This window comes from Polyodon spathula, chromosome 34, assembly GCF_017654505.1.
Source record: "Polyodon spathula isolate WHYD16114869_AA chromosome 34, ASM1765450v1, whole genome shotgun sequence".
In the NCBI taxonomy this organism is placed as follows: Eukaryota; Metazoa; Chordata; class Actinopteri; order Acipenseriformes; family Polyodontidae; genus Polyodon; species Polyodon spathula.
This window is the reverse complement of record NC_054567.1, coordinates 5,058,407-5,075,044: the sequence shown is the minus strand read 5'-3', so window position 1 is coordinate 5,075,044 and position 16,638 is coordinate 5,058,407. Positions and strand designations below refer to the sequence as shown.

General features: G+C 38.1%; 1 protein-coding gene across 5 annotated transcripts in view; it reads left to right on the top strand.

The window, feature by feature from the left end:
* The window catches only part of LOC121303610 (DENN domain-containing protein 1A-like), a 313,333-nt gene that overhangs the window by 279,626 nt on the left and 17,069 nt on the right, over positions 1-16,638 (top strand). For 3 of the 5 annotated variants that reach the window (XM_041234403.1, XM_041234404.1, XM_041234401.1), the window contains 2 exons: positions 5,353-5,412; positions 16,189-16,277. In XM_041234403.1, the coding sequence (XP_041090337.1) occupies positions 5,353-5,412; positions 16,189-16,277 (149 nt within the window). The remainder of the gene's footprint in view (positions 1-5,352; positions 5,413-16,188; positions 16,278-16,638) is intronic. The other 2 variants (XM_041234405.1, XM_041234402.1) reach the window with 1 other exon arrangement.

Here is a 16,638-nt window from a genome sequence, read left to right as displayed (position 1 = left end):
GTGTCTCCAGTTTCTCCTCTAGAAAGCTCTGTACAGCAGCTCCCCAGTTTCTCCTCTAGAAAGCTCTGTACAGCAGGTCTCCAGTTTTTCCTCTAGAAAGCTCTGTACAGCAGGTCCCCAGTTTCTCCTCTAGAAAGCTCTGTACAGCAGGTGTCTCCAGTTTCTCCTCTAGAAAGCGCTGTACAGCAGGTCCCCAGTTTCTCCTCTAGAAAGCTCTGTACAGCAGCTCCCCAGTTTCTCCTCTAGAAAGCTCTGTACAGCAGGTCTTCAGTTTCTCCTCTAGAAAGCTCTGTACAGCAGGTCTCCAGTTTCTCCTTTGATGAAAGCTCTGTACAGCAGCTCCCCAGAGTCTCCCCTAATGAAAGCACAGTAGCTCGCTGTGCAGAAGGAGTCATGCAAGCGAGGTTTGAATCCCGCTCATGCCAAGCTGCCGATAGTGAGGTACTCTGTGTGACACCTGCAGGGCTGGGCTGGAGACTGTGCTGGTGACAGTGCAGCCAGCGATGGTCCAGCATTGTTCTTTAGTCATCCTAATCAGTAAGAGGGTTGCATCTATGTGTAGATAATCTAATTGGGCATTTCAAATTGGGTAGAAATGCAGTTAAAAAAAAAAAACTATGAAAAAGTGTATACAGATGAAGCCATTGCACAATTAACAATTCATCACTGTGGTATTCATAAATGAATGTAAGTCAGTCAATTTTTACAGTCTTTAACACAGTCAGTAGTCTCTCTCTCTCTCTCTGCAAAGTAAAGCTCTTGTTTCTTGATAACACATTATTTCATTTGATTCAAGACTACAGATGTGTTATGTTCAATACAGTAACACTTTGAAGACATAGTGATTGTATTCTGATTATTCCTGGTTTCTTGATTAGCAATAGTACAGTCATAATTTGATTGTCTAAACACATTTTCATCCCCTGGTCCCAATTAGTTTGGTAAAGATTTTGTAGTATTGTGGAAATTTGATTTTATTTAAAAATGGTAATTTATTGAAACCATCTTTCAAGTGGTTCACACATATTCACACAGAGTGGCTATTGAGCTGTGATCAGCAATACAGTCAGGCCTGGTGCAGCCATTCATCCATACAGCTCAGGAAATTAAAACAATTTTCTGACTCAGCTCCCCAGCTGACCTTACCAAAACAATAAGTTCTGCTGCATCAACACATTGATGCAAATCAGATGCAGTTCTGTAAATATGTCTTGCAAGTGTTGTGTTCCACCCTCTATGAATGACAAGTGCATTAATGTAACTATAGCACAGAAAAGAATGTGCTAAAAAATATGATTCAATCATTTATTAAAATATTATTTTGTTTTTAACATTCAAACCCATTTAATATCTGTGACAACTGGTGGCTCTGACTTATTGGGAGTTCAACAAGTACCTGGCAAACTAATAAGAAAAACACAGAATATACAACTAATATGTCTGTTTTGCTGTGTATAGTACTAGGTATTGCATTGATTACAATATATTTATATATTTTCAATATGTACAGTCTAATATTCTGCAGATAGCACAGCATTGTAATGCACAATGTAAGAAAGCTGTAAACATACACACCCGTTCTGTATGCTAGATTGGGTCAGAACATTTCAATACTGTACAGCAGCTTTCAGCTTTCATTCAGAGTTTGAATTTTATGCTTCTGTATTAGGATGGAAATCAGATGGCTGATAAATGTGAGTGATGTTGAGCAAACTGAGATAATAACCAGCATGGTGTATCAGGAGCGCGTTGCTTATTGACTGTATAATCTGGGGAGGGTCATTTCTGGTGATTATAGGCAGAGGGGTAACATTAAAACACTTGATATTAAGTGTTTCCATGTGATGTGAAACAGTTTAAAGCAATATTTTTTTTTACATTTTCTAAATAGTTAATTGGCTGTTTAATATCATATTATTTGTGTTTGTGCTTAGATCACTTTCACATTAGATGTCCTCACTCATCAAGAAAAACAAATTAAAGCAATTACTTTTTCATATTTTTATTATTTTTTTGAGGTTAAAGAAGCATGAAAATATCAAACGAACATGTTTTCACCAGTAAATATGCTAATACCAGTCAATTATTTTATCATATAATCAGCTTGCATACAGTAACAAGAATAAATGATCAATTATATTCTTTTCAAATAATTAATTACAGCTGCAATGTGTAAGATAAAAATAGGAAACTAGTTACCAGTTTCACAAAAACATGAAGTATTTCAATCAGCATAGGGTGCAAAAGATAAGCATATATACAAACCAGTCTGTTATAAATATACTTTCATTCATATTCAAATCAAGACAAGCAGTATTCAATTTTAGAATTTCTTGATAATTGATACATTAAAAATAATTTATATATTCAATTGTATAACTATTTTAAGATATCTGAATTAGTGAAATATACTTTATAACAACAGTTGACAAAAAGTGATACATACCCATGCGGAAAGGCATGGTTACCAGAAATCACATTATTCTATAATGGAATGCACTAAGATCTCAAATCATTATCATACTGTGTCAAAAAAGGGATTAAATCCAATTCCTCATTCATACCAAAAGGTGCAATGGTGTTAAGTGTGTAAGTCCAGAAAGCCTCACATCTCAATATTTTTTGATTAATATCACCACCCCTTCTTCCCATTTAGACCAATGCATTCCAATGCTTGTACATTGTGTTTAAACTCTTGAAAGTGTCTAGCTACTGGTGATGTAAGAGCACTTCATCTGATGGAACTTTTATGTTCACCTAGTCAAATTTTTGGTTGTCTTGAAGTCTTGCCTATATAACCAATACGACACGGACACAATAAGAAATAAATCACATGTGTAGCATTACATGTAATTCTTGTTCTTATTTTAAATATTTTTCCTGTACTTGGATGGACAAAGGAATCAGTTCTCAACATATTACTACAGGAGGCGCATTGAAGACAAGACAGAAAAAAGGCAGCCATTTCAAATCAGTGGAAAGTATATGCCAGTGCTGGTGCATAACAGATTGTGTAGAACTGCTTTCTAAACCATATGTGGACGAGAAAATTACAGAAAAATCCTTTTACATGTTGTTCTCAACAGTTCATCTCGACATTTAGAACTTAGGGCTTGTTGCTGCCTTTTCTTCAGAATCCCCACAGATCCTGCCAAACTATATAGTTGAATAACAGGTAAAAAATGAAAGCTGTTCGTCGTAAGCAGTGTGTTTTTATCAGTCGGAGTTCTATAAACTGTTGTACTTAATCTACCCCAGTCGTTAATCACGTTCAGAAAGCGATCACTTTGCCATGCTTACTAACTAATATCCTTTTTCAATCACCAGAGCCTCTTGCGAAAATAATTTCTGAAGGAGGCGGGCTGTAGAAGTGACCACTAGGGGTGTGCAGCTGGAATGTGTGCCTCCTTGTCAAGCGTGGCAACAATGTAACAGTTACATAAATTACAGCTGTACTCTTATAGCGCTTATTTATTTAAACCAGCTGCCTTGACACATTCAGCATATAAGAGTTGTAAGCTACTGTGTTCATTTGTAAGCCTGGTAAATATCAGAGACAGCAAGATATAACCTGCACATTGTATTCCGCAGAAATAAAGACCAAATGACTCACAAGAAAATGCTCACAAGACCCTTTTTAAGGTTAGAATTTGTATTGTAAGCAGGTTGGCGTTGTGAGTTATTGTGCTCTTTAGGGTTAGCGTGTACACTCAGTGCTTTGAGAGTCCCTCTCGTAGTGGAGGTCTTTCCTGGTGCTGCACATTGGAGTGAAGCTGAAACCCCAGGAGTGCTTCTCATACTGTACAGCAACAACTTCATCAGGAATCCGTGTTGATTCAGGGTTTGGAAGGGATCAGGAACATGACCGCAGGAGACTTTATTATATCATTCAAAGCATGGGCTGACTCACTACACGTTTACATGGTCTCCTGGTAGTTTTCTGTATAGTAGTTCTGAAGTCATGCACGTAGTATTCAGAAAGCATATCAGAGTAGTGTTACTGTTTTGTTCTGTTTTCAGATGTAAATGAATATTACACAGGGAGGAGCTTCAAAGTCAATCTTCTTATATTTTTCATGTATTGATTTATTGATCAGTCTGTGTTAAGGTGCGTTCACCTGAGTTCAGGAGCTGCTCTTCAACTCTAGTTACTTACCATAGATATATGTGCCATAGGCTAGATAAGCTAAAGTGTTGTAAGAACCAACGCCATCTAGTGGCCGGACACCTTGGATTAAGTTTCCTTTTGTTTTGCTGACGATACACTGCGCTGCCCTAGATTGTACTGGCATACACCTTGGCTGATCTAGCCTACATTACGTATGTCTATGGGAGGCATCTAGAACGGTATAGCAGCTTCTGAACTTGTAGTAAAGGCACCTTAACCAAATACACAAAAACACAATATCTGAGCAATTGCACAATGAAGCATGAAGCACACAATTGCAAACGTCTTAACAAGTTGAGGAAACAGTACAAGAAATAAGTGAATGTCATTTAAAGCTACTTCCTCTTCAAATATTAATATTCATATTCTGATTCTATATGATATATGAGTTGTGGCTACACACACACTTTGATCTGACCTGAACGTTCAATCAGTCTAGAATGATGACGGTGCATGAGAAAAGAACTCCTAGTTACTATTATTCTTTATTGTCTTGCCTGTATCTTTCTCTGGAATATTTATTTAGCATATTGCAGTAGCCAGCGTGCCTGTTGTCTGCTGACTTTGCTGGTTGGTTTGTACACCGTTTGTTCCGATAAAGACCTTTGAGTGCATCAACTACAGGAGCAGCCTTATAATCTTACAGTTGGTGGGCAACAACCTTTATTAATAACGTAAACTTGCATACTATTAATTATAAAGTTAGAATTTGCTTTTGAACTTCTGGTGACTTTATAACTCACAAACATGGAGCACAAGTGCTCTAAATTATTTCTACTGCTTGAATGTTCCAGTGCTCAAATACAACAGTAAAATCACCTCAACCCATCCTCCTCATCCTCTGTCTGTTCTGTTTGTGTTCCCTTATTAGATTTGTTCTATAAAACATGTCTTCTCAACACTGTTTTTGTTTTTGTTTCTTCTAGATGTTGCATAAAATCCAATATATTTTGTTATTATCTTTTGTGTGTTCACCCACCAGCGTTTCCGCCATTTTGTTTCCTTTGGTCCTGATTTGTGAGTTTCCTCTTTCATGCATCCTGTATCCGTCATACATACCCCTATCATTTTTCTTTATTGTTCTGGTCATTAGAAACAAATGTCATGTCTTCACCCTTTTGTTTATGTTTTCATGTTTTGAGTTTTCAATGTGACTGAGTTTTTACTGTGACCCTTTGATACAGCCTGAGCAACAGCGGCCCCCCCGGCCTCCCCCTCCAAAGGTCCAGCGTTCCACTCGGCCCGTGAGTAATGAAGACTTCCCTTCCTGCTCTCTCCTCTAACAGTAAACCCCTGGTCTGCACGGCCCTGCCACTCTGTACTGTCTACATACTAAAAGCTTTTTTACAGCTGTGTTCCTAAGTATTTGGCTACATTTCCGATAACAAAACCAAACGTTTATGCTGATAGATGAAAGAAGCGTGTGAATAAATTAAACTGTGAGTGTACATTTCCCTTGGAATTTGATTGTACAGTAGTGTGCTTTAGATAATAGGGTCATTCCAACCATCTCAGATTTTGCATGAAAAATTCACCTGGGAGTTTTTGGGCCCGCTGAGTTCAGAAATGATAATTATTATTATTATTTTCCATCATGTGTAGTACCTCGTTCGACTCGTGATGAATAGGGGGAAAAAAATACCAAGAACACCTAACTCACTTTTGGCAAGTTGCCAGATGAGGGATAAGTGATGAAAAATGTTTGTCTTGCTGTAAGAACCTTACAAAATTTGTGAAACACTTTTGGTTTCAAAGCCCCCCAATGGTCATTAACCCACTCTGAAATTAGAATTTCTACCAAGTTTAGGCTGAAATAACTCACATGGAGGGGCTCCAAAAAATCACCCAAAGATATTTTTGGATAGATGTTGGTGAGATATACAAGAATGAAGCAAAACATTTTGTTATCTGCAGATTTTTGATTTTTTGCAGATTTTTTAAGTTGCATTTGTCATGCATTCGAACATTGCTTGTGGCCACTTTGCTGAGGCTAAAGAACCGCACAGTCCTGACCGAACTGGCATTATTCTTCAATTTTGCATTGTCTGGGGTTAGATGTATAGTAAAAAGTGACAGGGTGTGCTTCCAGTGGCACTAGCTTGGAGCTGAGGGGTTATGTGAAACTTTGATTTCTTTGTTACAGTGACACATTTGAAACTATCAAAACCTCAATTAGTTGCGTTTTAAAAACTACACTGATAGATAATCAGCCACCTGTCTGCTCGATTTTGCAGAAAATTCTAGTTTTGTGATCCAAGACGCTGCCCAAGGATTTCATTGGGACAATTCTCAGGCAACACTCCATCTGTTTGTGTTTTACTTCCATTGGGATGGTGAACTTGAGCACTGAAATGCAGCACTCCACGTCGACAGTGTATGCATTTCAGAAGGAGGTCATTCCTTTGATCAACTTCAAACGTGTACATTACTTCAGTGACGGAGCTGCTAGGCAGTACAAATATCGCAAAACCTTAGCTTGAACTGCAAACAGAAACTGCTGCCCTAAGTTGCAAATAGCATTGCGCTTGTTTAGTGTGTTTCATTCAAGATTTGCGACTGGTTTGCGACTCTTGTGACAGGCACAACACATTAGTACAGCTACCCCTTAGTATGGTACAGACTACCACAACTAAAACCCTTTCCAAACGGTCCCAATGGGTTTGTCTACATTCTACTTTATATGGAACAAGCATATTATTATGAGTACTATGTTAAAGTACATTTTTTATCATGACTGGATTTTAGCTTACAGTCAAACCTGTATTAAGAAACCATTCAAGGGACAAGGTGGTCTCTTAAAAGAGGGCCCATAACTTATGAAATTTCTATTCGTCTCTGACGTGCTTTCCTGTAATTTTGTCTTGCATACACTGTAAAAGCCAAAAGGTGTAATATGAACAAAAGGAAGTAAGTAATTTAACAGCATTCATTTAGATAATGCATTTACAAAACAAATTATTTTGTGAAAGTAATGAGTGCTTGCCTCAGGTCATACAAAATGTTTTAAATCCTTTGCAGATTTCAATGCCTGTGCTGCCTTTCAGGTACGTGTTGATTCATTGCATCCTGAAATCAACGCCAGCAGAAGATCTTTCTCTATTACCACGCACATTGTTTCCATACTATTATAAGTATGGCTTGAATTTTTCGGTGTTTATTTTCCTTTTAACGGTTTGCCTTTAAGTCTTAAGCCGCTACTTCCTAATCATGAGAACATTCTGTTAAATTAGCGGGAAAAAACAACACAACACGGACACATTGGAAGCTACCTAGTTCCCAGGCAAGTGCGAGAACGAAATACAAGTTAAAGTAGCATCTGGGGGAAGTGATTAATGTCATGGCTTGCTGTTGTGCTCGAATAATGAAGGTGAAACAGAACCAGCAAGTCAATCAGGACATCAAGGTGAAAAGGCACGACTTTGTTTAGTAATTAACAGTTTAATTAAGAGATAGAATCGGCTCAAAATATGGTCACGTGAACAAAAATAAAAACCTAAAAATTCAAGCCCTAGTTCTTTCCGTTTCAAAACGCTGTATCTTCATCTTTCTAGTGCCGAATTTTTCAGCAGTTTTTCTGACACTTACTGTCTTTACAAGTCTAATAACTTTAATTCTGTCATCTAGGGAGGAGCTTTTGTTTCTCCACGTTTTCTCTCTTCCTTTATAAGAGAGCGCTGTTGTTTTATTGAAGACCACTAAAATGGTTACCCTGTTCCTTTAATTTAGGACGTAAGGGGCCTACCATTTAAAACCATATTGTTCTTTTAACAATAGCCCTGTGTAAGGGTGCTTAATGCAGGTTTGAGTCCATTGCTGGGTAAGAGAATTGTGGTCGCTGGTCGCGTTAGACAGGCGGTCACTTAATACAGTAAAATAAAAGCACAAATATCATTGGGAGGAATTTCAAGTGGTCACTAAATTAAGGTGGTCACATGGTTTGACTGTATATACATATATATATATTGTAAGAATGTCCTAATGAAATATTCTTCTAGCATTATTTAAAATGTACTTTGTTTTGTTTTAAAAGCTCCTTCACACACCTTGGCTTCTCGCTTACTGTAAGCGTGTGGATTTCTTTCAGAGGCACAGGCACACATTCACAAAGGTAGCACGCTGTTTGCAGGAGGTGTGATGACATGTCTTCCTTGCTTTTTTTCTCTTTTTCAAAGCTACTAATTGTTTTGCAGACATGCATTAACACAGGATGTTTATGGTGTCAATTAAAAGTTTTTCTTTAACGATGAGTTTCTTATTACGGATTTGTGACCGTGCTAATTTGTTTGGGGGGGGGGGGGGGGGGGGGGGGTACAAAAAAAGTCTCAAGTGGAAGGAGCAAAGAAACAGACTGGGTTCCTCTCAAGCAAAGTCTTCATTATATACAAATTCCAGAAGAACAGTGATAGTCATACACACCTACAGTACAACCTCCCTGGCCAGCTTCAATAGGATGGACACCCGTTTTATTCTGTATTTTCTTCCTCTGCATGTGTTTCTTGCGTTTTTACTTTGTATTGTAATTTGACTACAAGCCAACGTTTTGAAATGTTCCAAAATAGTCAGGTGGTTCCTGGTTTCTGTTTTGCATTTCACTGACATACGTGCTAGCTTGTAGCTATCCAGAGTCATGCGTTATTGTCCCTCAAGAGATTTGCAAGCAGTACATACCTTTTTTTCATAAGTTAAAAAAATGACGTAATGACAGTATTATTCAGTAAACAGCCTCTCTGTTTATTAAATGAGAAAGATTGAAAGGAACCAACCTTATATCTATTGTAACTGTAAGAAACAAAGTCAAGTAAACAAACTGTTGTGCTACTGATTAACAATGAGCATTATGTCTGTGGTCTTTGTTGGTTTGTGATGAAGGTGTTTTTTGCTGTTTAAAGTTAATGCACTGTGAAGTGCAGCAAAGTTACAGGAATGTGATCCCCTAGTTCACGACCTTATCCCTGACTTAAAGCTTTGAGCTCATTCAGAATTACCCTCCACTTCTATAGGGAGAAGAAGAAAGGCATTCCACTAATTAGAGTGAAAAGGAACTGTACATAAGAGTGGAGATTCTCTCTTTGCAGAGATTAGATGTGGTCACTGCTCCTGTATTCAAAGCACATTCATATATGCCTGGTCGAATTCGTCAGGTTGAAAACCCAGTGGGAATTCTGCCTTTCTTCCTCATGTGCCGATAGGCCAGGGCTCCAAATCCTTCTTAGCATTTCTGTGCAAACTAAGCCCTGTGCCGCTGACACTGGAGGGGCAGAGCCTGGCTTTTTCTAAAGCTGCACAGAAAGGTGAAAGTATTCGCAGCACGATGACAGGCCGGCTTCACGCATCACCTTCCAGCTCAGGCTTAATTAAACAGCCTTTCTTTTCCTCTTTTTTATTCCTCCCTCTCCCTTCTTTATGTCCTATCACCCCTAATGAAGCGGTCTTCTCCATTGCTCCTGCTGATTGCCAGTCCTTCTTTTGTTTGTTGGCAGTGAGGTCTGACAGCTCAGCTCCCCTAATTAGCTCTGTTGTTCTTTTCCTTCCATGTTTCACCCTGTTGCAAGTTCAGACAAACTTGCCACAAAACTTTATCCCTCTCCACCCCTGGTCCTGCGCACACAATACTCAGCCTTGAAGGTAGGGGAGGCGGGTTTGCACCAAATCTGCCCTCTACTGGATCTGCCAGCCTTCAGTAGCCTCCTTTATTTCTCTAGCAGTTGTCATGTGGCTGCCTCACGTCCCTCGGTTCCATGGCTTTCTCTTTTATTTATTTATGTGTGCACCGTCCACACTTAAAAACCTGTTTGTAGTTTAAGTGGTCCTGATTTAAATTTTCTGCACCCTGCTATAAATAGAAGCTTGAAAATAGAATGTTGGTTTGTATACATGGTTTTAGTTTACAGTGTTCTCAAAATTGTAACCGTAACTTCAGACAACCATTTTTCCAAATGCAGGGTGCATAAGAGATTACATTGTGAAGTTCAGGCAAAAGCACCACAAAAGCGAAGCTGTGCAAATTTGGCTAAAAGGAGTCTTCACAATTGTTCAGTGTGTTTTTTGCACCTCATAAGACACAGCTAGTGCTGACATCACATCTAATCTAACCTACAGTATGAACAGTTTTTCTTCATTTCACACAGTAATAGTGCAGTTTTGTTATTAAGATTCTGACAGAGCTGACCACGTGTGTGAAAGAAATCTAGAAGTTATTAGGTATTTAAATTCTTGACCTTCATCAAGTGTTTGAATCACTCTGGCATTTGAGGCACCTCACTATATGTGTATTTACCTTGAAAACTATTATCACAAAAAATGTGGAGGTGAATGAATTGTGCCTGGCAATGTTTAGGCGCTATATCAATGTAATAAAACTATTAAAATGAAATTTGGAAGCTTTTGCTGTTAACTTTGAAAGAATACAGCAGTTATTTAGGACCCCTGTCAACCGTTAACCGTTTCTACTCAACAGAGGATATTTGTTTACCAGAATCACGAGCATCAGAATAAAGCAAATACTTTTCTTTTAAATCAATGTTTACAATAGTTTACTCATGCTCTGTGCAGACTAGGCATAATCTGCAATTCTCACCATCATTTGAGGACCACATGAAGTCATATCTTCACACACACCCTCACACCTGCATAACTAACTAGCAAGCACTGCTGTTGCTGTTGATACCATTGCCATGGTAGTGGTCAGGACAGTCCCTCCATAACCTTGGCTGATAATACACTTTTTAACACACGTTTTCAATTTCCTTGCACATAAATATTGGAAAACAGTAAGTATATAAAAAAAAAAAAAAAAAAAAAAAAAAAATACATTTATGACAGAATTGTGCAAGTCATTTGCAGGAAATAGAGTTCATGAACTTTTCATGCAGGCCCCCCCCCAATGTCCCTAACAGTGTTGTAGCTGTGCATTTGAATACTTCTCATTGTGTGTCACTCACCAGTCCAGTAAGGTGAGCTACAGACACTTTATCAATCTGGATTTCAGCAACCTCAGCTGAGTTTTAACAACTCAAACCCTGCGAGCAGTCTGTCCCCTCCAGCAAGAGAACCCTTTCCCTGTGCACCCAATGGAAGCATACACCTCTGTCCACAGGGGCCTGGTTCAGCTGCAATTCCTTTTGAAGCTCACTGTGTAATACAACAACAATTAAATAATTAAAACTACCTTGGGTTTGAAGAAACTGTTTTGGTTTTTTTTTTCAGGCTAAGAAAGAGTTTCTGAAATTCAGCTAATTGTCATGGCTAGTTTTTAAAAGGAAATTAAGGCATTAATAGAAATGCCTCTACCAGCCCTTGTTAAAAGTTTTAAAGTGAACTCTGCTTTTTAATAGCATTCCTGCTGGTGATGGTAATGATGAAAATACAGTAATAATAATAATAATAATAATAATAATAGATGGCTTGGGGTGTATCACAAGACACAATGGGGGTTTTCATAGAAGAGGCAGACGCTTCTCTCCGTGTAGTTATGTATCCCCCAGTTACACCGTAATGTGAGACGTACTCTGAGCTGTTCTTCAGTGCTGCTGAAGTCAGTGCTGCTTGCACTTCAATGGAATCAGTAATTCAGCAGCAGGCTGTGCTGTGAATGGGAGCCTCTGGCGTTTGTTCATCGTTGTCCTGTTATCACAAAGCACCCCAATCCTGAACACCCCCTGCCATCCAGTCCTTATTTTCATTGTGAAATCATCTGTTCATACATTTTAATATATGGGTTATTTGAAGAAGGAATCTTTTTAAAATAGTGTTTTATGAATAAAATGGGATATTTTGATTTTTTTAATTTGTTTTTTTTTAATACAGAAACCAGAGTAGACCAGTTGCATGAATATGAATACTCACTTTAATATTTCTGTTTTTTAAAGTTTAAAACTTTGAGCCCTTTTAGCACATTGTGTGTTGATTTGATCAAAGCAGAATGCTGTAGAACTGGGGAATCCCCCTGGTTTGCATGGACCACCCAGGCGTGCTTCTCCTGGGCTTACCCCACAGGCCAGGTTACTGCATGGAATCTAGCAGGCTTCCACGCTACTGTCAAATGCTCTAATAAAAGTCAGCTGTCTTATCCCATTGGGGTATAGGTTGATCAAATCAACCCCCAAGTCAAACCTGGGATAACTGTTCAGTGTCTTTTACTGAAAAATAAATACAACTAGGCATATAATTATACATCAGGTCTGCAGTGATCTTTCCTATACTATAATTATACATCAGGTCTGCAGTGATCTTTCCTATACTATAATTATACGTCAGGTCTGCAGTGATCTTTCCTATACTATAATTATACGTCAGGTCTGCAATGATCTTTCCTATGCTATAATTATACGTCAGGTCTGCAGTGATCTTTCCTATACTATAATTATACGTCAGGTCTGCAGTGATCTTTCCTATGCTATAATTATACGTCAGGTCTGCAGTGATCTTTCCTATGCTATAATTATACGTCAGGTCTGCAGTGATCTTTCCTATGCTATAATTATACATCAGGTCTGCAGTGATTTTTCCTATACTATAATTATATGCCAGGTCTGCAGTGATCTTTCCTATAAAAGTAGTGCAATCTGTACCCGAGACCGCTTATTTAAACCTGTGTGCAGTCCTGTGATGTTTAAATATAGTTCAAATTATTTTAAAGTATATTGCTGTTTTAGGGTTAAGAACATATATGAATGTCATAGACTAAGGCCAGAGTTCATACTTGGCTGTGGTTATATCCAGAATAAAGTGCAGCAGTAACTAAACAGCACTGGGTAGACGAGGTCGAAGCTTTCAGAAATCACAATGAATCATGTTGTTTCTTGCTCGTTAGAAGCAGTCATTTAGAAAGCTCTCCAGCTTCGTTCACACTGGTCAGTCTGCCTGGCTTTGTGGGGATTGTTTAAAGAATTAAAGCATGGCCATGTCAAAGCTGGTCATGCATAGCTAAAAAGCCAACATGCCTTTAATAATCATTAGTGATATCCCTGCCAACAACAAGGTAACTGGAATTCATTACACTCATTCAAAGAGGGCTTTAAGGGGTGAGGGGATTAGCGCTCCACTCAAACAACGGTCAACCAGAGACCCAGAGATTTGCAAACATTTTATTATTGAATGCACCATGAAAAATGAAGACAAGGTCTACTAAATTTTGACTACAACAAAAATATTTACTATGGAAGTCGCATTTAATGGACCTACCACATAGGGTATATTTGCTGAAACAAGCTCTTTCTCTTTCTCTCTGTATATTTATTCATATTCATAGTAAAATGCTTCTCTGCTTCTACAGATCTTTTCTGTGTCATTGTACTTGAAACTAGCCTTGGCAACCTGGCTTCAACATGGTTCAGTGGAAACAACATGTTACCTTTGAGCTGAGACCTCTTTCTTCTTGTATTTGTGATGTTAATAAGGTGGTCAATACTTCTCATCCTGGATTCATTCAGTAAAACCCATTTAATATTACTTCAAAGAGACATAGTTTTATTGATGCCTCAAATATTCCTATTTTTCTACGGAACTTAGAACTATAGTGCTATTACTACTCATAATTGATTTTTTAAATAAGAGCATGTACAACATATTGTAATATTAAAACACAACAAAGCACATGCAGTACACATTTACAGTGTTCAGTTTGCTATATTGTGCTGCAGTACTTTGTCAGAACAGTTCAATACTGGACAGTAACTTACAGTTAAAAATCTAATTGTGTGCTTTTCTTTCCCAAAGTGATATTAAGTGTGGAAATCAGGTGTATGACTGATAAATCAGATATTGGTGTCTTAATAACAAAATTGATTTTTTTTTTTATTGATAGTTCAGCACCTCAGTGTGACACATCCAAATTTACACATTTATATATATATATATATATATATATATATATATATGTGTGTGTGTGTGTGTGTGTGTGTGTGTGTGTGTGTGATGGTGCAGCTGATAATATAGTATTGATATACCTGTACTGACTTGGAGGTATACAGCTGCCAACCAGGCTCCTACTATCAACTCTCTTAAAATCTGCCAAATCTACGTCAAATCCTGTTCTGGCTGCAACTGACAGGACGATACTGCTTTTACATATTGCACTCATATATATATATACACACACACACACAGTGGCTCTCAAAAGTATTTAGCACCCTTGGACTTTACCATATTTTCTTGTGTTACAATATGGAATCAAAATTGATTTAATTAGGAGTTTTTGCCACTGATCAACACAAAAAAAGTCCATAATGTCAAAGTGAAAAATAAATTCTACAAATTGTTCTAAATTAATTGCAAATATAAAACAGAAAATAATTGATTGCATAAGTATTCACTCCCTTTGCTATGACACACCTAAATAAGCTCTGGTGCAACCAATTGTCTTTAGAAGTCACTTAATTAGTTGAATGGAGCCCACCTGTGTGTGATTAAGGTGTTTCACATGATTTCAGATTAAATACACCTGTCTCTGGGAGGTCCTACTGTTGGTTAGTACATTTCTTAACAAAAACTACATCATGAAGACGAAGGAACATTCAAAGCAAATCTGGAATAAGGTTCTTCAAAAGCACCAATCAGGGGTAGGATATAAGAACATTTCCAAGGCACTGACTATCCCCCGGAGCACAGGAAAGTCCATTATTAAGAAATGGAGAGAATATGGCACAACTGTGAATCTGTCTAGAACAGGCTGCCCTCAAAAACTGAGTATCCAGGAGAGAAGGGTACTAGTCAGGGAGGCCACCAAGAGGCCTATGGCAACTCTAAAGGAGTTATAGTCTTCCACGGCTGAGCTGAGAGACACTGTGCATACGGCAACAATAGCCCGGGTGTTTCACAAAACTGGCCTTTATGGGAGAGTGGCAAAAAGAAAGCCATTGTTAAAAAAAAATCACATCAAATCTTGGCTAGAGTTTGCCAGAAGGCATGTGGGAGACTGAGACCAAGTGAAAGAAGCTTCTATGGTCTGATGAAACCAAAATAGAGCTTTTTGGCCTCAACGCTAAGCGCTATGTTTGGCGCAAGCCTAACACCACACATCATCCTGAGAACACCATCCCTACCGTGGAGCAGGGTGGTGGCAGCATCATGCTATAGGGTTGCTTCTCTGCGTCAGGGCCTGGAAAGCTTGTGAAGATTGAGGGCAAAATGGATGCAGCAAAGTACAGAGAAATCTTGGAGGAAAACCAGCTGGTTTGCAAGAGACCTGGAACTTGGGAGAAGATTCATCTTCCAGCAGGACAATGACCCCAAACATAAAGCCAAAGCCACACTGGAGTGACTTAAAAACAAAAAGGTCAATGTCATGGAGTGGCCCCGTCAAAGCCCATACCTCAATCCAATTGAGATAATGTGGAAAGAGTTGAAAATTGCTGTTCACCAAAGGTCCCCATCCAACTTGTCGGAACTTGAGCAATTTTGCAAAGAAGAAATGGCAAAAATTGCAGTGTCCAGATGTGCAAAGCTGGTAGAGACTTATCCAAATAGACTTTATCCAAAATAACTGCCAAAAAGTTTCTACCAAATAGGTGCCTTATACCAATCCCTCACTCATGATACGTAGTTACAAAATACAAAACTTTTTATATAAATATTTGTAAGAACAGATTGTATAACTAGTCACACAAACTCTCCTAAACACAAAGTCCTATTCATATATATATATATATATATATATATAATATATATATATATATACTATATATATATATAGATATATATAGTGTGTGTGTGTGAAATATGGCATGTGAAAGTGTTTCATTATATATATATATATATATATATATATATATATATATATATAATATATATATATATATATATATATATATATATATGCGCATCCTACTTACATTTTGGTGTCAAAGTGCTTAAGACAAATACAAATTATGGTTGGGGGGGGGGACGGGGGACTAAATGGCGGGACATTCTCTGGCCTCTTCCGTTTCAGGGTGGTTTTTCAGCTGAAATCCTCATGTAATGAGTGTTGCTTTTACAGTGTCTCTCTGTGAGCTCTGACCCCTGATCTCTGATCTCTGTAGGCCCGCCCCTCCAGGCCTCCACTTGTGAAGAGACCAGGGAGCAATGTGGTGGATGAAGGGGGAAGGACCTTGGTATCTAGCCCAGAACAGTAAGCTTTTTAATTGGACTCTGTTTGAAGATGTGGCTGCTGTTTTTTTCTGTTAATCAAGGAAATAAGACATTGCATATTTGAATATCAGGGTTTTGCATTGTTTAAGGAGACAGTCAGCTATGAGGTGAGGCTTGGTTCACATACATACACATCACATATTGCATACAATATCTTCAGTTTTTCCATGTTTATTGAAGTAAGTTTCCAGTATCAGTATTTTTATCAGGGGTTTTATTCGAATCATGTTGATATATTTTCTTCTTTACAGTATGTCTGTATGTATGTATGTATGTATGTCATACTTTGTTTTCCATGTATCAAGATAACCGCTTACCCATTCCTGACAGAACTTGGTTCA